Genomic DNA, 24,685 nt, shown 5'->3' on the forward strand with positions numbered 1-24,685 from the left:
GCCAAGACTGAATCAGGAAGAAATAGAAAATATGAACAGACCAATCACAAGCACTGAAATTGAAACTGTGATAAAAAATCTTCCAACAAACAAAAGCCCAGGACCAGATGGCTTCACAGGCGAATTCTATCAAGCATTTAGAGAAGAGCTAACACCTATCCTTCTCAAACTCTTCCAAAATATAGCAGAGGGAGGAACACTCCCAAACTCATTCTATGAGGCCACCATCACCCTGATACCAAAACCAGACAAGGATGTCACAAAGAAAGAAAACTACAGGCCAATATCACTGATGAACATAGATGCAAAAATCCTCAACAAAATACTAGCAAACAGAATCCAACAGCACATTAAAAGGATCATACACCATGATCAAGTGGGGTTTATTCCAGGAATGCAAGGATTCTTCAATATACGCAAATCAATCAACGTGATACACCATATTAACAAATTGAAGGAGAAAAACCATATGATCATCTCAATAGATGCAGAGAAAGCTTTCGACAAAATTCAACACCCATTTATGATAAAAACCCTGCAGAAAGTAGGCATAGAGGGAACTTTCCTCAACATAATAAAGGCCATATATGACAAACCCACAGCCAACATTGTCCTCAATGGTGAAAAACTGAAACCATTTCCACTGAGATCAGGAACAAGACAAGGTTGCCCACTCTCACCACTATTATTCAACATAGTTTTGGAAGTTTTAGCCACAGCAATCAGAGAAGAAAAGGAAATAAAAGGAATCCAAATCGGAAAAGAAGAAGTAAAGCTGTCACTGTTTGCAGATAACATGATACTATACATAGAGAATCCTAAAGATGCTACCAGAAAACTACTAGAGCTAATCAATGAATTTGGTAAAGTTGCAGGATACAAAATTAATGCACAGAAATCTGTGGCATTCCTATATACTAATGATGAAAAATCTGAAAGTGAAATCAAGGAAACACTCCCATTTACCATTGCAACAAAAAGAATAGAATATCTAGGAATAAACCTACCTAAGGAAACAAAAGACCTGTATGCAGAAAATTATAAGACACGGATGAAAGAAATTAAAGGTGATACAAATAGATGGAGAGATGTACCATGTTCTTGGATTGGAAGAATCAACATTGTGAAAATGACTCTACTACCCAAAGCAATCTACAGATTCAATGCAATCCCTATCAAACTACCACTGGCATTTTTCACAGAACTAGAACAAAAAATTTCACAATTTGTATGGAAACACAAAAGACCCCGAATAGCCAAAGCAATCTTGAGAACGAAAAGTGGAGCTGGAGGAATCAGGCTCCCTGACTTCAGACTATACTACAAAGCTACAGTAATCAAGACAGTATGGTACTGGCACAAAAACAGAAAGATAGATCAATGGAACAGGATAGAAAGCCCAGAGATAAACCCACGGACATATGGTCACCTTATCTTTGATAAAGGAGGCAGGAATGTACGGTGGAGAAAGGACAGTCTCTTCAGTAAGTGGTGCTGGGAAAACTGGACAGGGACATGTAAAAGTATGAGATTAGATCACTCCCTAACACCATACACAAAAATAAGCTCAAAATGGATTAAAGACCTAAATGTAAGGCCAGACACTATCAAACTCTTAGAGGAAAACATAGGCAGAACACTCTATGACATAAATCACAGCAAGATCCTTTTTGACCCACCTCCTAGAGAAATGGAAATAAAGACAAAAATAAACACATGGGACCTAATGAAACTTAAAAGCTTTTGCACAGCAAAGGAAACCATAAACAAGACCAAAAGACAACCCTCAGAATGGGAGAAAATATTTGCAAATGAAGCAACTGACAAAGGATTAATCTCTAAAATTTATAAGCAGCTCATGCAGCTCAATAACAAAAAAACAAACAACCCAATCCAAAAATGGGCAGAAGACCTAAATAGACATTTCTCCACTGAAGATATACAGCCTGCCAAGAAACACATGAAAGGATGCTCAACATCTTTAATCATTAGAAAAATGCAAATCAAAACTACAATGAGATATCATCTCACACCAGTCAGAAGGGCCATCATCAAAAAATCTAGAAACAATAAATGCTGGAGAGGGTGTGGAGAAAAGGGAACACTCTTGCACTGCTGGTGGGAATGTGAATTGGTACAGCTACTATGGAGAACAGTATGGAGGTTCCTTAAAAAACTAAAAATAGAACTACCATATGACCCAGCAATCCCACTACTGGGCATATACCTTGAGAAAACCATAATTCAAAAAGAGTCATGTACCACAATGTTCATTGCAGCACTATTTACAATAGCCCGGAGATGGAAACAACCTAAGTGTCCATCATCGGATGAATGGGTAAAGAAGATGTGGCACATATATACAATGGAATATTACTCAGCCATAAAAAGAAATGAAATTGAGCTATTTGTAATGAGGTGGATGGACCTAGAGTCTGTCATACAGAGTGAAGTAAGTCAGAAAGAGAAAGACAAATACTGTATGCTGACACATACATATGGAATTTAAGAAAAAAAATGTCATGAAGAACATAGGGGTAAGACAGAAATAAAGACACAGACCTACTTGAGAATGGACTTGAGGATATGGGGAGGGGGAAGGGTAAGCTGTGACAAAGCGAAAGAGAGGCATGGACATATATACACTACCAAACGTAAGGTAGATAGCTAGTGGGAAGCAGCCGCAGAGCACAGGGAGATCAGCTGGGTGCTTTGTGACTGCCTGGAGGGGTGGGATGGGGAGGGTGGGAGGGAGGGAGATGCATGAGGGAAGGGATGTGGGAACAGATGTATATGTATGACTGATTCACTTTGTTATAAAGCAGAAACTAATAAAAAAAAAAAGCAACAACGTTATATATTGGCATCAAGGGATTCCAAGTTTCAAAGTGTTTATGAAATGATATTATTTATTACAGAAAAAATTTGTAAACTAGAATCTAGATTCACACATAACAAAATAGATAGTGGAGAAGGAGACCAAGGCTGGCAGGGGAAAAATATTGCTCCAAAGTCGTATGAATTTGGCATTAATAGGAAGCCAAGTCTGGACCACAGAGATAAGCATCTTTTGTCAGCGCATTTCCTAGTTGATTTTTGTCTAGATAAAGCTCCATTTAAAAGACAGTTGCCTGTATACAATTCCTGGGTTGTCAAAGTGCTGAATTTGATCCAGCTAATGAATAAAAAAGTTAACCTTACAAAAACTATCAATTATAAAGTCATTTTCTGATGACCATTCTTTTTTTAATTCACATAAGGAGTTGAGATTTAAGTAGCAATGCAAAGAAAACAGAATGACTAGGAATGAGGATAGCATATATTAAACGTGCTGCCTTTTGAAAATATTTAATTTTTAACTTAAACTGCCAAGACTGCTAGTCTTTGCTTCCTTAGATCTAATATGATTTTTATTTAATTTCAGTGAATGAAACTGTTTTCATAAGCAGTTAGGAAAATAGATCACTGTCATTCTCTCTAACCACGTCTCACATCGTTTAAAGAAAGACAGCTTTGTAATTCCTTTATATTCATAACTGAAGTTTTAATTGAAACATATTTAAATACAGTGGCACAGTATTTTTTTTTTTCTTCAAGTTTTAGGGTTTAAAAAAATGCTTCCAAAGCAAATTTCACTCATTCATTTCACAGAAACGTATTAAGGTCTTACTCTATGCCGGGTTCTAAGGATAGAGACAGGAAGAAAGCCATGGTTCCACCCTCCAAGGACTCATGGTCTCTTGGGAGAGCCAGTCAAAAGAACAAGAAGTCCTCAGAAATGTGGCAAGTGCTGGAACAGAGGCATATACAAGATCCAAGGAGAATGGAGAGCAGAAGAAATCAGTTAACTCTGCACCAGTGAGGTCAGGGAGGGCTGAACAACAGGTAACGCTGCTTCACCAAGACTATCCTTCAGGAGCTGTTCTTTCCTTCACTTAAAACACAGGCGCGTGATGACGGGGGAGGGAGCCCTGACCCGGGGGACCAATGACACCCCGCTCTCTATAACCTCACTCAATCTCCCCAAGCCACCGTGTCCTCATCTCCTGACCAGGAATAGCAAGACTAACTGCTCTGTTCTGCAAAGGATTGCTGTGGGGATCAAAAGAGATAATGTGGGTGAAAGCATAACATAACTTCAAGGAATTCACGTTCAGAACAGCACTGTTTTTATAGCAAAAGAGGCTCTAATATCAGAATAGCAAAGCAATTTGGATGTAGGAAAGAAAGGCCTGACATAAATTCAGAATGAACTGAAAAATTCTGTTAAGTATAAAAAATCTGCAAAACCCAGTATTTTTAGATTTGAACTTTCTTCCCTAGAACTTTTGTTTTAAATTGAAGTCCAGTTGATTTACAATATTCTGTTAGTGTCAGTACAGCAAAGTGATTCAGTTTTATATGTGTGTGTGTACATATATACGTGTGCGTGTATATATATATATATATATATACACACATATATATATATTCTTTTTCAGCTTCTTTTCCATTATAGGTTATTACAAGATATTGAATATAGTTCCCTGTGCTCTACAGTAGGTCCTTGTTGTTTATCTATTTTACATATAGTAGTGTGTACCTGTTAATTCCATACTCCTAATTTATCCCTCTCCCCTTTACCCTTTGGTAACCATAAGTTTGTTTTCCATGTCTGTAAGTCTGTTTCTGTTTTGTAAATAAGTTCATTTGTACTATTTTTTAGATCCCACATATAAGTGATATCATATGATATTTGTCTTTCTCTTTCTGACTTACTTCACTTAGTATGATCATCTCTAGGTCCATCCATGTTGCTACAAATGGCAATATTTCATTCTTTCTATGGCTGAATAATATTCCATTTCTCTAGAACTTTTATCTTGGAAAGAAAAAATACAGCAATTTGTTCTCTGCATTCATAATCTAATGCTTGCTTTATCTGTCACCACTAAAGGAAAGTACTTCCTAACACATCAGGATTTCCTTGGCTTTCTCTTCTACAGTCATTTCTCCTTTTTTTAGCAATTCATTCCACTGACAAATATAGGCAAAAAGAGACTTCATCCTTCTTTGTATGTTTTCTAGGTGGTTCCCATTACTTGTTTCTCTTGGCTTTATGCCCTTATGTAGGAAAAAAGGATTCAGAGGTGCGTCAAGAAGGCCCTGGGTTCCCAATCGGCCCCCCTCTGAAAAAAATAGGCAACATAATGAAGGCGTTCAATCTGTGGGGCTTCTGCTCCCAACACCCTCAATGCACAGACTAGAGGCTCTTCTATGCTCTTCAATTCAAGGCAGTGTCTCCCTCCAGGTACTGACTAACTTCAAAAGGAAAAGAGATAACTTCACAGTGGGGAAACCCAGAAGATACCACCTTATCCACATAATCAAGGTCAACATCACCATTAATAAGCATATTAACATCTCACACCCTAATGTGATGCTCTGAAAAGGGCACAACATTACTTCTCTAATATTCTTGCCGAAAACGCATAACCTTAATTTAACCATGAGGGAAATATCAAAAAACCCAAACTGAGGGACATTCTACAAAATAACGGACCAGTATTCTTCAAAATTGTCAAAGTCATGAAAGACAGGGAAAAACTGAGGAACTGTCACATTGGAAGACACTAAGGAGACATGCCAACTAAATGCAGTCTTGGATCCTGGATCTGGTCCTTAACCAGAGAAAGGAAATTGGTAGAAAAACTGCTGAAATCAAATAATGGTAACAGTATTACACCACTGTTAATTTCCTAGTTTTGATAATAATACTATTATTATGCAAAATGTTTAGGGAAACTGGTTGAAGGTTACATGGAACATTCTGTACTATTTTTTTGCAAATTCTCTCTAAGTCTACCATGATTTCAAAATAAAAGTCTTTAAAAACTCAAGTGACTCATACTGGATTTTGCTTTGATTTTCCAGCTTTTGCACAGACTCTCTGAAATTCTTTATTTTAGACAACCCTTCCCAGGAATCTAGACCTATAAGACAAATACTTGAATTCCAAACAACTCTTCATTCCCAAAAACAGCAGGAAGAAAGATGCCAATACATTTATAAACCATTTCACAAATACAAAGAGAGGAAAAATAAGTTAACAAATTAATAAATAATAATGATTCTTGATTTAATACTACATTTAATAGTTATAAAGTCAGGGCTATTCACTTTTGGTTAGAAGATTGGAAACAGAATTGTAAATTTGCAGACATGTCTTTATTACTATTCAACTGCTGGGAATGGTAGGGGCCTCTTCTGCCCTCTCTCCCCAAACCAGGTCCACCCTTGCCTGTACCTTCATTAGTTTCCTCCTAATGAAAGTAGGAACCAATCGAATTAGTTGATCCCAGAGACATTTATTGCACCAAGATTACCAGTAAGCAGGCTTACTCGGCCTAAGAGGCATGGATCCAAGCACACCTTCTTCTCTTACATTCCTGCTTCAGACCCAGTCATATAATAATCAGTATATTTTGCCTCTTTCCCTTTTCCTAAACACCTGGTTAAGGGGAGAAGGATCGGGAAGGACAGCAGGAACTCTACTTAGATCTTGAGAACAGCAGAGTCCAGAACAGGGGCTCAGCAGACACTTCTCTGATTTTAACATGTCACCTTGATTTTCCTTGACTATGGGTTCTCATGTATTATACAATCCCTTATGATCCCAGTGGGGAGAAAACGTCATTTTTCATACAGAATTTAGATGCCCTGACCCCCACACACATAATACTATCAAAAACCACACTCACACTTTAACACAAAGAACTAAGAGAAACGACTCTAAAATATGTTCAAATCAGAGAAAAATATCTGTAAAAGAAGGAAGTGATTTGACCTTGGGAAGCACAATCTGAATTACCTTCTTAATGAATGCCACCGAAAACGTATCCCAGGACACTATTCCGTGGTCCATCAGCTCCACAAAGGCCGTCAGGGTGAAGGACAGCATGTCTCCAAAGCTGGAAAACACAAGATGGTATAAGGGTGATGGGCCCAAGAGCTGAATACAAGGGAAGACAGAAGTGAGAAAGCTTTAGAAAGATGAATACAAGCAGAACTGTAAGAGATCGTTGGGATAAGCAGCTGGGCCACAGGCAATGTCCTTGCAAACATGAGTCAGTAGGCAGGAGGCAGGTGGCTTCACAGAGGGGAGCCAGGGCCTCCATGGGACACACCTGGGCTCACACTCTCACTCAGGTGAGCTGTGTTGTACTGGGCAGGTCCCTAATCTCCCTGAGCCTCTGTCTTCTCTGCTGAAAATCTGGATAGTGAAATCTATTTCATCACAGGGCTGCTTGTAGAGCACTTAATAAAGTGTGCAACATACAAGCATTCAGTAAATGATAGCTTAAAAAAGCTTCCGGGCTTCCCTGGTGGCACAGTGGTTGAGAGTCCACCTGCCGATGCAGGGGACATGGGTTCGTGCCCCGGTCCGGGAAGATCCCACATGCTGCGGAGCGGCTGGGCCCGTGAGCCATGGCCGCTGAGCCTGCGCGTCCGGAGCCTGTGCTCCGCAACGGGAGAGGCCACAACAGTGAGAGGCCCGCGTACCACAAAAAAAAAAAAAAAAAAAAAAAAAAGCTTCCCAGTAAACAAAAATTAGGAACAGGGCAATATGCTTCTTTTATTATCTCTGGATATCCAACAGGGAAGATTATAAATAATTCTATTAACAGTATTAGCACTTTGCAAAGGATTCTTGTGGTCTATATTTGTGTGTGTGTGTGTGTGTGTGTGTGTGTTTGGGTGAGTGCATTTACACACACACACATAGATACAAATATATATGTAAGTAAGCATATTCATTTCTATATTACACTGGCCAGCATTTTATCTTTAGTTAATAGGCTTTATACAATAGCTTTCTAGAATATTATAGATAATAACTGTTTGCTGGCCATAGACTTGCTGTGATTCAAAAGGCTGTAGGAGGGGTCTCATGAGTGGGTTAGAAGTCTAAGCAGAGATCAGGCAAGCTCAACTAAAAGAACGGCCTTCTAAAAAAGCTCCACCCGTGACCCTTATCAGACAATACCCTGATCTCTAGGGCTTTCAAAACAACACTGGAAACTCACTTCTACTGTAAATTATCACCATAATAAATAGTAACTCAAAACTCTCAAGATAAGTACTTTCTCTTCAGGTACATTGAATTACGCCCATCAGGATCTCCACACTATATACAACCACACTGGTCATATGCTTCATTTTTTAAAAATAAAGTTAGTTGTTCAGATTTTTAATCTGTAGACTCTTATATATCACAATTGCTACACTACAAAGTCTCATAAAGTCTCTAGATTGAATCTCCCCATCCATTTTCAATTAATAGAATAGGAAACAAGCTCATATTTCTTTTAAAACAGCTTCACAATTTCCCTTCTTCCTAGTGTTCTCAGCCCAACCTCAATAACAGACCTGGAAAATTCTGCATCATCTCCGAAGCTGTGATGCTGAAAAGAGACCTAGCAAAGGCGGCTCTCAAGAAAGGACCGTGATCCCAAGCTGCCGGAGATCAGAGGGGATGAGGTGAGCCTGATAGAAATGGCTAAGTGGTTGGTTTCTGGAGTCAGACAGCAGAGGTTACCCTCCAGCTCTCAGTGGACAAGGACACGTTGTATGCCTCGGTTTCCTCATTTTATAAAAATGAGGACGACAGTGATGCTGGTGGTGGTGGCGATACCTAACTCAGAGAATTGCTGGGGAAATGAAAGGAGCTACCATACTTAGAGACCTCTAAGCATTGTATAGCACATGGAAGGCAGTATGCAAATGTTAGTTATTATCATTATGCAAAGTGGTATTTTAAAAAGCTACATAAAGCTCATGATTTTCAAATGTCTATCTTCATTGTGTCAAGAATTCTCTGTCCTTGGAGAGAGAAAAAAAAAAATGGCAAAAAAGCCAAACGTTTCAAGCCAGAGAGAAAAGCAGCAAATATTTTTTTAAAGGCTTTTCTGAGTCACAGGCGGGCAATCCCAATCATACAGGGTGGCATCAGAGAATCATGCCCCCAAAAAGAAATTCCAAACCAGAAAACTCAAGCTTATTTTAAGAAAACAAAAAAAAAGTAGAAAGACAGGTGGAAAATGGATTAAAAATACTAGCAAGAAAGGTTATATAAAAATTCCAGAATGGCTCTTTCTACAGACAATGAGTCCTAAGAAAATCCAAACATTAGCTTGCAAAAAAAATCAAGCAGGAAATTGCCTCAGGAAAATAAGAGAGCCAGGAAATAAAAGCAATTAGTAAGATTTATTAACAGATTATGTAGGCATTAGTATTACTGTGAAAATATTACATAATAATGTATAGAATTACTAGTAAACAATATTAGCTAATTTATTATTTTATTATATTATTAGTGATAAACCATACTAGCAATTTTTTTACTTAAAAAAAGGAAAAAACAACCACCAAGTGATAACAAATGGCTGACATTTGTTTACACCTGGCATGCTAAAAGACCTCAACTGCTATAAGATGCCCATCTATAAGACATTGGAGGATGGCATTTGTGACCTCCACACAGTGCAAAAATACTGCCTCAGTATTGTCACTAAAAGAACAAGCAACGGAACAGGCAGTGAAAAAGGAGTAACATGCTGCTGAAATCAAACTCTTCTTTATATTCCCTGTAGCTGGGACTAGAGATGATATTAGTCTTCATTAACTGCTTTAAAAGCAAAAGATAAATTGTATTTATGCTATCTAATTATCTGAAGGCAAAATGACTCTGGTCCTTGCTCAATGGACTCATAATCCAAATGGACTTAGTAACATCTGGGGATTGTCCCTCTTCCTTAAGTGTTCCAGAGCTCTGCCTACAGGCTCCTCAGACAGGCTGCAAGGACCTGGGAAAAGATGGAGAAAAAGGGAAAGAGTATTGTTTGGTTTCCAAATCTCCAAGCTGCTTTCGGGACCAGGATTTAACTCCCCAAGGTTGTTAAGGAGTTGGAGCACCATTTCTGAGAGTGCAGCTAGGGCTTTCTGTGCTTTGTGATCACCCATTAGTGTGAACGACTGACAAATGAGAGAAGCTTCTTCACATCACACCAAGGTGCCCAGGAGAAGGAGAGCTCTCTTAGTCCATCTAATGTTTTATATAAATGTTATATAACTTATACTTATATAAATATTATCTAATAACATTTAATATATTTAAATATATAACTATATACTCTATGGATATAATGTTATTAGACATATATTATATATAATCATATATATGTATCCTATAAAATATATAGATATAAATGTTATTGATATACTATGTTTACATGTTATATATTATATATTATAAAATATATAATATGCATTTATACTATATTATACATATAGTATATATATGACATATATAATTCATTATAACTGGTTGCTGGATGGCATACTAGGTTTACATGAGGGAGAATTTTTTCAAAATTCAACTTCAAATCCTTAGTTGCAAGAAAAGGAGAGCCATGCTAAAATTGTATTACCTTCCAAATCAATGGACTTAATCATCTCATTTCAAATGAGGCAGCTATAAAAGCTCTTATTGAACCCTGACACAGATGCTTATTTCACTGCTAGAGGAGTGATTCAGGCTCCAAGAGGGAAGGCAGGAGCCAAGGTCCTGTCTCTGAAATCAGTGCTGGGTGCAGAAGATCAAGGCTAAAAGGATTACAAATATAAAGCAACCACATGGCACATGCGGGGAGCATTTTTATTTGTTTGGTTTATTTGTTTCTTAGAAAGTGCCAAGCTAAATAAAGATTTTGCAGCACTGACTGCCACAAATTAAGCCGACTGCAAACTTTACATGCTGGTTGAGAGCCATGTCACAGCCAACACACCATGTGTGCTGGAATGATTCAAATAAATATTTCTCATCAATTCAGTAGAGACCCTCTTCTTTCCAACAAAATTCAGCCAATCTCAAAGCATTTACATTTTATGCTGCTAATTTTATAAAAGAATAGTGCTTCCAAATGTCTCCATTGGGTGTCATGCCCAAAAGAAAAGCAGAAAAAAGATGAAAATAAAGACCAGTTTCAAAGTTATTAATAAATCATAATATATCCTTAATTGCCAGAATTAATGAATATAGTTCTATCCTACCCTTTGAGTTTTTCCTAGTATTTTATTTTGTTTCTGGTAAAACTTATATACACTGAAATGTATGGATTTCTGTTGCCCTTCAGACATTCCCTTACCCTTTAGAATCACAGCATTACTTACGTCAGCATATATTCTTTTGGCTCCTTTATTGAAAATTTAACTGTGGATCAATTTTGGACTCTATTCTCTTCCATGGACCTGTCTATCCTCTTATACCAATATCATATTGTGTTAATAACTAAATTTACAGGAAGCCTTGAAGTCAGTTAATGAAATCTTCCAAGTTTACTATTTTTATGAGTTTTTCAAGACTGTTTTGGCTCTTCTAGGTCCAGTGCATTTCCTTTAAGTTTTTAGGATTGGCTCGTAATTACTTTTTAAAAGATTGTATTTCACTGAACCTAATTTGGAGAGAATTGCTATCTTAAGTATATTGTGTCTTCCAATCCATGAAATGGTATAATTCTCCACTTATTTAGGTCTTCTTTAATTTCTTTCAGCAATATATTTTTTTTCAGTGAACAGATACTGATGTCTCTTGTCAAATTTATTCCTAAGAATTTTATGATTTTTGACACTTTGTAAATGGAAATTATAAAATTTCATTTTCCAGTTGTTTGCTATTAAGGTATAAAAATGTCCCTTTTATATACTCATGTTATATCCTGAAACTTTGCTAAATTCAGTTATGAGATCTAGCAGTTTCTTTGTAGATTCCTTAGGATTTTCTACATAGTCAATCATGTCCTCTATGAATAGAGTTGGTTTTACTTCTTCCTCTCTGATCATTATGTCTTTCTTCTCTCTCTTGACTTATTGCTATGGCTAAAAACTACAGTACAAGGTTGAATAGAAGTGTTACATATTTGTCTTATTCCCAATCTTTATTGGGAGGGGTGGGGATTCAGTCTTCCAACATTAAGTATAACACTTTTTTCTTTTTTTTGCAGATAGTCTTTATCAGGTTGAGGAAGTTCCCTCCATTATTCCTCGATTGCTGAGAATTTTTATGAATGACTGTTGGATGCGATGAAATGCTTTTTCTGTATCTATTATCTACTTTCTGTATCTGTAAAGATGCTTTTTCTCTTTAAGTTTTCTCCTTTATTTTGCTAAATACTAAATCACAGTGACTGATTTTTCAGATGTTAAACTATTTTTGAGATAAATCTTTACATCTTTACAGGCCACAAATCTTTTTTATACATTGCTTGATTATATTTGTTCATACATTTCTGGGGAGTTTTGCACCTCTGTTCATTAAATCATCTATAATTTTTATTTCCTGCATTGGCTTTGTCAGGTTTTGGTATCAGAGTGATACTGGCCTCATTGGCCTCATAAAATGATTGAGGACTTTTCCCCTCTGCCTCTATTTTCTGAAACCATATGTGTAGATTTGGTATTTCTTATGCATATGTATAATAAAATTAACCAGTGTAACCAATTTTCATTGTGTAAAGGCTTTTGAAAATGAATTCAACTTCTTTAATAGACGTGGGTATTCAGATTTTCTATTTCCTCATAGGTCAGTTTTGTGTCAGTTTAGTCCTCAGTTAATGCTGAGATGGAGTAAGGAGAGCAAGAGGTTTATTGGAAGATAGGCGGTGCTTGTGAAAGATAAAGAGGCACAAAGCAAGACGGTAAAAATACCCTTCAGACCGTGAGGTAGATCTGATGCCTGTGAAAGGAAAGGGGACACAGATGTAGATCTGACAGTCCCAGCCAACCCAAGAGGAAGCTCAGTATAAATACAGACTGTTAGAGGGGTCCCACAATGGGCAGAAATGGCCAGGCCCTGGTATGTGCACCATGCTCATCAGGCTCACTGACTAGGGGCTGCCTAGAAAGAGCGTGTAAGGTCTTAGTTTGAAAGCTGTTATGGATCTTGAATGTGCTATAGCGGGAAGCTATCAGCTAACTGTACTCCTCAGGGCTGATGAGCAAATTCTTTCTTGAAGGGAGATTAGAAATTAAAAAAGAAATTAGAAAAGAGTGTTAAAATCTCCAACCATGATTACAGATTTGTCTATACTTCTCTTTAGTTCAGATTTGCTTCATGTACTTTGAAGCCTTATATTAGGTACAGACACATTTAACACTTTATGTCTTCCTAATGAGCCAACCATTTTTTATTGTGAATTATCTCTCTTAATCTTTGATAATATGTTGCCTTGAAGTCTTATTGTGCCTGATATTAATAAAACAACTGTTTTATTATTATTTCCAGTTACATGGTATATGTTTTTCCACTTTCAAACTACATGTTCTTTTGTATTTATAGTATATCTCTTGTAAACAGCATATAGCTGGGTCCTGCTTTTTCAAATTTTACCTGAAGCCTCTTAATTGAAGAACTTCCTTCACGTTTCCTGTAGTGTGTATCTGCTAACAATGAACCATCTTAGTTTTCCTTTATTTGAAAGTGCTTTTATTTCACCTTCATTTTCAAGATAGTGTTATTAGAAAAGAATTCTGGGTTGACAAGTTTTTGTTTTTTTTTCTTTCAGAACTTTTAAGAGGTTGCCTTCTGGCCTCCACTATTTCTAATCAGAAGTCAGCTCTCATTCTTATTTTTATTTTCTTAATGTAATAAGTTGTTTTTCTCTGGCTGCCTTCAAGGTATCCTTTTTATCCTTCAATTTCAGAAGTTTGACTATGATGTTTCTAGGCATAGTTTTCTATTTATCCCACTTGGGTTCAACAAGCTTCTTAGATCTAAAAATTTATGTTTTTCAACAAATTTCAGAAATTTTCTGTCATTATTTCCTCAAACATTTTTCTGCTCCATTATCTGTTTCCTCTCTCTCTGGGACCCCAATTAAATGTATTTAAAATCAACTGCTACTATCTCACAGGTCAATTATTCACTATTCACTTTATCTAGTCTTCAGATTGGGTAATCTATACTGATACATCTTCAAGGTTACTGTCTCTTCTGCCATCTTCAACTCCTACAGTGAATTTTTCATTTTAAATATTATACTTTTCAGTTTCATAATTTCCAATTGGTTATTTCTTATTTCCATTTCTCTGCTGAGACTCCCCATCTGTGAATTTAATATGCTAATGCTTTTCTTTAGTCTTTTAATATATTTATAAACATTGCTTTAAAATTGTCATCTGCTATTTCCAACATCTGGGTCATCTTAAGGTAGGTTTCTACTACTTGCTTTATTTCTTTTCTTAAGTATAGGTCATCTTTTCCTATTCCTTATATACCTAGTAATTTTTTACTGTATTCTGAACATTGGGAATGAAACATTGCCAAGGCCATAGTTCAGTTTTGTTCTTCTGAAGAATTGGTTTTTGTTCTAGTAGGAAGTTAACTTGGCTAAAATCAGACTCCAAACTCCTCAGTGAGTGGCAGTTTAAATCTCTTCCCAATTCTTTCCATTTCCAGTTGCTAATTTTACCAGGTCCCTTCTGGGGTTCCCATACACACGTATATTCACACTTCAGTGATCAGTGATAGATTTGGCAGAGTTTATATATAGATATGGGGTCGTCTCATACCCTCTGAGCCTCCTTTCTTTCATGGATTCCCCTTAATAATCTAGCTGCTCTGCCAGCCCCAAACTATATCCTCTTAGTAACTTACTGAGACTGAGGGTTCTTGTCACCCCATGCTACCTGGATAAGCAGGAATCCTCAGGCAAAAAGCTGCAAACACACAAATCTCATCTAGGGCTTATTTGTTCTCTCAAAGATTGAATTACTTCTTCTTTCTGTCTGTTTTCAGTTGCTATACAGTTTCTTCAAACACTTGTTTTTAGATGTTTCTGTTTGCAATATTTTGTCTAGAGTTTATAATTATTATCTATGGTACTTAGTCTGATTAAGCTACTTTGCAATTACCAGGGCCCTGAGCATTGATTTTGTCTGTGATTGATAAATGGAAATCATGATTCATGCTTAGTCACACTTCCAACACCTCTATATACCAAAAGATTAAAACTACTGGCAGATAAATTTTAAGAAATTATTTTGTCTTCAGAGCCTAAAATTCTTCTGCATTAGCAAATTGTATGAGGTTGTTAGAGAAAAAATCAGTTTGAATCCCAACACCACCTCATTTTAACTTCTTCATAAAGGAAACAATTCTAATTTTACTCATCTTGTATGGTGGATAAAAGTGTAAATTAGAAGTAATGAGTGTAAACATTGAGACAATGCCCAGGACAGAGTAAATTCCCATAAAAGATGGCTTCTACTGCTATTACCATTAAGTGCTTCTACTATATTAAAAATATATATCAAAGTTAGGTTTAAGAAGCTTTACCCTAAAAACTCAATATTTCTACTTTATTAGAATTTAATAACTGAAGAGTTCCTGCAATTAATACTTCTTCTAGTGGGAGGGGTAGGGGAAGATGAATGATTTGAGACCACTATCATACACTGATCAGAATTTTCTCTGAAGCCTTAAAAAATAAGGTGCACATTTTCAGATACTGTTCAGTCTTCCTTCTCAAACTGAAGCTGTATGCTTAACAACTTAGCAAAATGGGACTTTGTTCAACCTATTATAGAGAGTTTGTTAGATCCTCTTTGGACTCACCTTGTTTAGTGGATAATAAAGGTACTGAGGAGGGAATACTCTAAGGAAGAAGTTTTAAGATTTCCAGACATAATTATCAGGCAATTCACAAATATATAGGTGGTTGAACACATTCTCAGACTGAAAGTAAATAATTTTCATTCCATACTTCAGCCCTAAATACTTTTTTTTTTTTTTTTTTTTTTTTTTTTTTTTTTTTTTTTGCTGTACGCGGGCCTCTCACTGCTGTGGCCTCTCCCGTTGCGGAGCACAGGCTCCGGACACACAGGCTCCGCGGCCATGGCTCGCGGGCCCAGCCGCTCCGCGGCATGTGGGATCCTCCGGGATCGGGGCACGAACCCGCGTCCCCCGCATCGGCAGGCGGACTCTCAACCACTGCGCCACCAGGGAAGCCCCCTAAATACTTTTTTAATGCAGATCTTTTTCTTACCAAGCCATTGAAGAAAATCAAAGACTTTTGACTTTGAACATCACATAGGCCACAAAAAAGAAAGTTTTTTTTTTAAAGTAATACATAAAATTATGCCTAGCCTTGCTCCAGGAGAAGGGTAGCAATCCTGATGTGATCATTTTATGGTTACAAACATAAAATACTCTTTCTACCACAAAGCAAATAGAAAAGGGAAATAAATTTTTAAAGAACCTGCTCATAAGAAAATCAAAAAGGGGCTTCCCTGGTGGCACTGTGGTTGAGAATCTGCCTGCCAATGCAGGGGACACAGGTTCGAGCCCTGGTCTGGGAAGATCCCACATGAAGCGCAGCAACTAGGACCGTGAGCCACAATTACTGAGCCTGCGCGTCTGGAGCCTGTGCCCCGCAACAAGAGAGGCCGCGATAGTGAAAGGCCCGCGCACCGCGACGAAGAGTGGCCCCCGCTTGCCGCAACTAGAGAAAGCCCTCGCACAGAAACGAAGACCCAACACAGCCAAAATAATAATAATAATAATAATTAATTAATTTTTAAAAAGAACATTAAAAAGAAAGCAAAAATAAATCACTTACTCAAAACATCTAGACACATAGTTACACAATCAGTCAGAGGACAGGGTTTAATTATGCAGAGAAGAAGGAAGTGTTATATCATCTGTATCAACCCATCAGAAATTCTTACCAAGGCTTCATGATCTTCTGCAATTTCTGGTATCGTCTGCAAAATTCAAAAACAGTCATGTAAGGAGCATGTGTGAAAGCAATGAGTTTTACACAAATTACAGATCATGAAGAAAGCCCAGGATGAGATATAGGGCAGATTTAACAGTCATTAAGAGAACTTAATTCATTTCAAAACATTTCTCCAAGCAATAAATTGGTGTTTTTTAATGATATGAAACAATCAAAAGATGGGGATTAAACCACTGTAACCAACCTATTGCATTTACTTATGAGTAAAGGCAACAAGAACACTCCATTTGGCTCAGAATGGGTATATATTCAACAGGGGGAAATCCCTAGAAATAAGAGGGGCATATTTTCAATGAAAAAGAAGAGCCAAAAAACACTAGTCCAGTTGTTCTTAAGTACATGCTCAACAATGGAGAAATAGTTGATTATCTTTCTTTGGTAAAATGCCCACTAATTCTTTCTCTTTTCTTAAGAGAAAAAAAAAAATGCTTCTTCTGAAGGAAGACACCGTGAGACACTGCAATAATTCCTGGACCACAGATGGAACCCTGGGATAGTAGTCTGCAAAAAAAGTGCACAATCAACAAAACATGTCTGTAAAAAAGGACAATTATGCTTCTTTAAAAACTAAAGATTAGGTCAAGAAGATTAGGAAACAAGTGTTTCTAACCTTATCAAACCACTTCCCATTCCTCAAGTCTGCCACATTTCTCTGGCATTAAGTGTGTTCTTCCCTCTGCTGGGGGAATACCCTTCCCCTCTCTGTCAGACTAGCTAAGTCCTACCCCAAATTCATCTGATTCGAGGCTCCTCTGTGCAGCCTCCCTGACTTCTGATTTCCCTTCCTTGACCAGACTGAGGGTGGCGCCCATGTCCACAGTGCTGAGAATACATCAGCTGCATAACTTAGGACATCTCACTGCCCTTCCAGCTACCTGAAGGCAAAGGCTCGCTCTGTAACTCAACTACTATAAAGTCAGGCACATGCAGAGTAGGTACTCAATTCGGAAGAAGTTAAGTTTCACATTTTCCACCACATAAAATGTAACCACTTCAGAAACCTAACTGACCACGAGAAGATCAGATCTAGTATTTGATAAAACTGACAAGTTAGGGTTTCCCTGGTGGCGCAGTGGTTGAGAGTCCGCCTGCCAATGCAGGGAACACGGGTTCGTGCCCCAGTCTGGGAGGATCCCATATGCCGCGGAGCGGCTGGGCCCGTGAGCCATGGCCGCTGGGCCTGCGCGTCGGGAGCCTGTGCTCCGCAACGGGAGAGGCCAGGGCGGTGAGAGGCCCCCGTACCACAAAAAAAACCCAAAAAAACTGGGGAGTTAAAAATGTATATAAAGTGATCTTCCTCTTCCTGCTCCCTTCCCCCTCCTTAACCTGCCTTTCTTTAAAAAAAAAAAAAAAAAAAAAAATGTCAGGAAGAACCTAGGGGCAAAACGGGAATAAAGACACAGACCTACTTGAGAATGGACTTGAGGATATGGGGAGGGGGAAGGGTAAGCTGTGACAAAGCGAAAGAGAGGCATGGACATATATACACTACCAAACGTAAGGTAGATAGCTAGTGGGAAGCAGACGCAGAGCACAGGGAGATCAGCTCGGTGCTTTGTGACCGCCTGGAGGGGTGGGATGGGGAGGGTGGGAGGGAGGGAGATGCATGAGGGAAGGGATGTGGGAACAGATATATATGTATGACTGATTCACTTTGTTATAAAGCAGAAACTAATAAAAAAAATAAAGTTAAAAAAAATGCATATAAAGTGATCTTCCTCTTCCTGCTCCCTTCCCCCTCCTTAACCTGCCTTTCTTTTAAAAAAAAAAAATATATATATATATATATATATATATAGAAAAAATGCTCTACCTAAAAGTTGAGAATTATATTTTATTCGGTGGACTTTCTGAGGACTCAGTCCCAGAGGCAGCCTCTCAGATAGTGCTGAGGGACGGCTCCGAAGAGGAAAGGGAGGAGCCGGGACACATAGGAGTTTTGCAATAAACCAGGGAGTCAGAACATCAAAGGATTATGGTTAACTAAAGAAAAACCAGACATCTTAAGTTAATGGATTTAGTGCTTTTCCATATATGAGAAGATGCAACAGTCTGGGCTCATTGAAATCATTCCTTTGACATGCACCTTAGCGATTTAGGGGCAGTATCCTGCTTTTCTACATCCTGAACCCCCTCAGGGTGGGGGGGGGCAGCTGCAGTGGCTGATGACTTGATGGCCACAGTGTCCTTTGTTTACTGATATGGCAGGCGGACAGTTTTCATCCACATATATATTAGCTTCCTTTCCTTCTCCTTCAAATAGCCATTGGGCAGAGTGGAAGAAGTAGGTGGCCATGGGGAAGGAGGCCTGAGCAGAGTTTGGGCCCTTTTGCAAGAGCCAAACACTACTCTCCACTAAAAGTAACTGGGGATCCTTGGAGAAATGACTCGGTCCAGGGCTGGAAAGATCTAGATAAGCCTGGAACATTTCGCTGAGCCAAAAAGTACAGAAATGCTCAAAGAATAATGGGAGACAAGGCAAGACACAGAATACAGCTTGATGAAGTTTCCAAAGCCATATCTGGGACAAATTGGACATCAAAATAAATAATAATAGTGATAAATTATAGGCCAATGAATAAAACGGAACAAATGGCCTACACTGCTTTAAAGGGTGGTGTGTTAGTATTGTTGAAGCGCCAAATCTCTGGGAGAAAATATACAAACCTGATTTGTACCACTTTCCATTTCCCATGGTGTAACTACTCCAAAATTATTTCTTAATTATTTACAAAGGGGGGAAATTGCATTACAGGGAGATACCAGGAAGGCGCTATCTTAACAAGTGGTCAAAGTGAACATCAGTAATAAGACAAAGAGACATCATGTGCCATTAATAGGATGCAATGAAATAAACACAAGCATCTGTGATATTCTAGCCAAAGACATACGTTTTCTAAAAGAAGAAAACACTGGAGAAACCTGTAGAAAAAGGACTTCGTGTTTCAGTAGGAAACTATGCAGTGTCTATGGCTTACTCTTCTGGGTTATCAGATTCTAGCCCTGTTGTCTTTAAGTTGTAGGTAACTGATGCATATGTATATTTTGTCCTGCCTAGTGGTGATTTAATTAACTTCCTCCCTGCAGGTGAAAAACCAGTTTTGTCTCCATTTGCAATTCATTTCGACATTGCTCTGTTTCATATAAATTTGTGCCCTTTTGACTCTTCCTTTGAACCGGTGAAAACATCTGCTTGGTTCCCTCATATCAGATGAGTAAAATACATTCTTTTAACACATATTCAATTTTATATCTTTATGAAAGCCATGCTTTTATCTTTCCCTGATAATTACCTTTTAATTAATTACCTTTTAATAAACCCCAATTGGGGAATATTCTAAAAATGGCTCACCTATAATCTCAAAAAATGTCAAAGCCATGAGAGAAAAGGAAAGACTAAGGAATAGCTCCAGATTGCATGAGATTATGTTAGGGAACCGTTGACTGAAACCACCCACCTTGGCCAGGCACAATGATAACCACTTGGATGAGTTGTCTGGCAACAAGAGGTCCTGATAAGAAACAAGGTGCTGCCACCAAAAACTAACCGGGAGAATTCGGGAGGGGCCGAAAGGAGGGACGAGATGCCAGTCCATATGTCCCATCAACCTCCCAGAATCTTTCTCACTGGAATCCATCTTGGCTGAGAGATGCACGTTGCCACCAGGAAGGACCCTGAGTCAGACCAAACATGAGCACAAGCAAGATGACTGGCCAGGGCTTCCCTGGTGGCGCAGTGGTTGAGAGTCCGCCTGCCGATGTAGGGGACGCGGGTTCGTGCCCTGGTCCGGGAGGATCCCACATGCCGTGGAGTGGCTGGGCCCGTGAGCCATGGTCGCTGAGCCTGGGCGTCTGGAGCCTGTGCTCCACAGCGGGAGAGGCCACGGCAGTGAGAGGCCCGCATACCGTGAAAAAAAAAAAAAAAAAAAAATGACTGGCCAGAGACCACTTGGAAACTAACCCCATTGCCATAAAACCTGAGATTGTGAGCCACGTGGAGGAACGGCTCTCCCAGTTTCCCTTACCCTGCTGCTCTCTGCCCGGACTCGCCTTTCCAATAAAGTCTTTTGCTCTGTCAGTACATGTTTCTCCTAGGACAATTCATTTCTGAGTGTTAGACAAGAGCCCACTCTCGGGCCTTGGAAGGGGTCCCCCTTCCTGCAACAACTAGGAGAAGACAGGACAACTGGGTGCAAGGGGCTCTCTGGAGTTAGGTCTTTGTAAAGGACACAAACAGGACAACTGGTGAAACTTGATCTTGCAACTTTTCCATTAAGTCTGGAACTGTTAAATTAATTGAACAAGGATGCCTTTAGACCGAAGGGGCTCTAATGCTCTGGAGGCCTGTAAAAGCAACCTAAAACCCTAAACCTGCAAATGCCTCCAGGTTAGGAAATGGAAACCTAAGGACAAGCAATCACAAACAGCCAACTGGACTTTAAACTACAGCCAATCCAACAACTCCCTTGCTTTGCTTCCGCTTCTTCTCTACAAGAGTCTCCCCTCTCCCCCACCAGCCCCGGTGGGTAGAGTGTTCCTAACCACTTCCAGTTTGGCACTGACCAATTCTACTGATTTTTGCTCAAATACACTGTAAAAATTTTTAATATGCCTCAGTTCATCTTTTAACAGAACTGCTACAAAATTAATGCTTGTGGGGTGTGTGTGTGTAATATATAAAGCAGTCGCTGCAATTTTCCAAAATAACTTTCTCGCGTAGGGCCTGAGCATCCTTAGATTTATATATGTGTTCTACCCCCTGTAGCAGACCCTGGCCTTAGAAAGTTCTCCCTGACCAGAGTGCAGAAAGAAATTCATTGCCTAAACAGTGTTTCTTACTTCTCCACTTCCTCACTTTGGCTTCAGAGTAAATGTAAGCAGAAGACGAACTTTTTGTTGTGATGTCTGTTTTCCTAACTGCATTTCTCTCTCTCTCTCTCTCTCTCTCTCTCTCAATATATACCCACTTTAAAAGAAACATATCTGGAGAACAAATGATTCTCGAAAGACTGATGTTTCACAGTGATCAGAAGCCCCTCACCTCAGCCCAAGCTACGGCACCTTTTCCCTAGCAGAAGATAATCTCTTCTTTAAACAGGCTGTGTGACCCCTTCTCATTTCCATTACCGGAGTGATAGACAAAGACACAGAAACAAAGCAAAAAGGGATGGCGAGGCGGAGTTCAGCATAAGGGATTTTCTGCCACACAGCCCCCGACAAAGCCCTAGACGGTTGGCCCCTTTGGCGTTTGTGATGCAAATTTCTGGCAGGGCCCCAGAAGGGCTGCTGCAGTTGGAACTCCCTGGGCTCTGCTAAGTGCAGCTCCAGGAAAGCAGACAGAGGGAGCTGGGAAGACACAGCAGGCTTCTCAGCTGGGGCCCACAGACCACACAGAGCAGGTTCTTTCCGACTCTGTCTGGGGAGCTACTTGCTCCTCCCCATGGCCTCTGTCCGAGGTGAAGTGCAAGACACACATGGTGTGACCTGTGCTTGGCGGCTGGCAAAGAGTCGCTGATGAATTTGGCCTGGCCTGGACCTTCCAGAACAACCAAGGCTTATAAGAGACACTGAATTCTCAGAAGCGACAGCATGAGTTAGAGCCAACAATCCATGTCCGTGGAGGTTAACAAAGTTATTTTCAAAAAAGAAATTCATCTTTTGTATGAAGACAAAATTTCAAAAAATGTCACACAGTCGCAAACTGTCATATGCATGTTTGTATTTTCTATGCACACACATACACCCATGTGCCTAACCCAGTGTCAGGAATATTCAGCACTTAAATAATATATACTTTGCTAAATGAATAAAACCTACAAATCCATTCTCAAGTGTGGGTGCCAGGCAACATCAAAGCCAAGACATCATTTCAGGGTGCTTAATTCAGGTCATAACTCAATTTTTACATCTCCTGAGAAACAGTCACAGCTCTGATTCCAGCCAGGAGGAAACGATCTGAATAATCGAAGTTCAATATGAAACTGTTCGTGTGCTAACAATGACAGTTTTTACAAACACAAACACACATAGCTATACATACACCCAAACATCCTCATCTGTGTCATCTATATGACAGAATGGGGAGGGGATTGATAGTTTATACAGCAAATGTGGTTTGTTTTTAAGACAATTACTTAAGGGCTTTACATATCTCTAAAACAACTACGGGACTATTTGCCCTGTTCCTAATACAGCCAATTTTGAAGAAATGACCAACCAAGCAAATAAAAAGTACTTATAAATTCCCCAGATTAGTGAAAGCTCCTCAAATACCTCACTGCTATTTTTCTTAGGAAAGCTAGAATCCCTAAGGAAACGCCAGCCCAGTATTGCCCAGGGTGTTAAGAATGGACATACCCCCAACATGAATGGTAAAGTACAAATTAGGACACGTCAACAAGCTATGTGTCATGAAGAACATAGGGGTAAGACAGGAATAAAGACACAGACCTACTAGAGAATGGACTTGAGGATATGGGGAGGGGGAAGGGTAAGCTGTGACAAAGTGAAAGAGCGGCATGGACATATATACACTACCAAACGTAAGGTAGATAGCTAGTGGGAAGCAGCCGCATAGCACAGGGAGATCAGCTCGGTGCTTTGTGACCGCCTGGAGGGGTGGGATAGGGAGGGTGGGAGGGAGACGCAAAAGGGAGGGGATATGGGAACATATGTGTATGTATAACTGATTAAATTTGTTATAAAGCAAAAAAAATAAAAAATAAAAAATAAATAAAAAATAAAAAACAAGCTATGGGGCTGTTCTTATTTTAACACAGCTTCAACATGTGTATATCCTCTCAATCAGGAATTTTATTCCAACAGAACAGATATTCACAGAGATTCTGCTGAAAGAAAAACCGATGAGAGAATGTTCATAATCTTGAAAAAACCTGAAAGCAGTGTAAATATCCAACAACAGGGGAATGGTTAACTCTACTCTGCATATCCTTCAAATTCTCCTATTACATTGCATATCAACTCTACCTCAACAGAGCTTTAAAAATGAATTAATAGGCAGATAACAAAAATGATGAGGGGAATAATATTTAATCACATGGGAATATTGTTAGGTACAAAAAGCAGGCTACAGAGAGCATGAATAATGTAATTCTACTTTTGTAAAGCCAGTGTATGTGTGTGTGTGTATCTAAAAGAATATGCAAAAACAATATACACCAAGATGTTAAAAATATTTGTCTCTGGAAAGGCAGATTACAAATGACTCTTATTCTCCTCCTTCTGCTTACTTACATTTATTTTTTAAACAATAAATATATTTTTTTATTAAGGAGAGAAAGCTAATTCAAAAAAAAATGAGTTTTTCGTAAATACGTGAATTTAATTTCTTTCACTCTTAACTTTTCTGCCAGGGTGTTGCTACTGCTTACTCATATTCCAAGGGCATAATTTTCCTGTCATGTTGCCAAGTGGGAAACTATAAGGATCCTTTCATTCTTGGAAATGTTCCCCCTGTTCTTCTGATGGTTGAACAGTAGAAGGGCACAGGGTAAACTGTCCAATTGTCTATGTGCATAGCAGCATAGACAAAGAACACAGTGTTTTATTAAAACCCAAAGAAAAGCAGTGTTATTCACTACAATGGATTTAGAGTTGCAGGTACAATATTTTTTCTTTCAAATAAAAAAATATATATAATTTCTGAGAAATCTTTACAAAAAACCACTGCCCATTCCTTAATGGGCACCATTTCCTGGCTCAGTTTGGGGAAACAAGCTTCCCCACAAATTTATTTGCTTCTACATCAACGTTTCAAGCTGAAACTAGACATGGAATTTCAAAATTCCACAAGAATGGAAAAATTAAAATTCAAGTTTTAGACACTGTGT

The 24,685-nt window shown here is 38.8% G+C and overlaps 1 protein-coding gene across 2 annotated transcripts in view; it reads right to left on the minus strand.

The window, feature by feature from the left end:
• ELMO1 (engulfment and cell motility 1) overlaps positions 1 to 24,685 on the minus strand; it is a gene marked incomplete at both ends in the record, with an annotated part of 466,567 nt that overhangs the window by 368,432 nt on the left and 73,450 nt on the right. For both annotated transcript variants that reach the window (XM_079711467.1, XM_079711468.1), the window contains 2 exons: positions 6,851 to 6,950; positions 16,765 to 16,800. In XM_079711467.1, the coding sequence (XP_079567593.1) occupies positions 6,851 to 6,950; positions 16,765 to 16,800 (136 nt within the window). The remainder of the gene's footprint in view (positions 1 to 6,850; positions 6,951 to 16,764; positions 16,801 to 24,685) is intronic.

The sequence above is a fragment of the Hyperoodon ampullatus genome (genome assembly GCF_949752795.1).
Source record: "Hyperoodon ampullatus genome assembly, chromosome: 9".
Lineage (NCBI taxonomy): Eukaryota > Metazoa > Chordata > Mammalia > Artiodactyla > Ziphiidae > Hyperoodon > Hyperoodon ampullatus.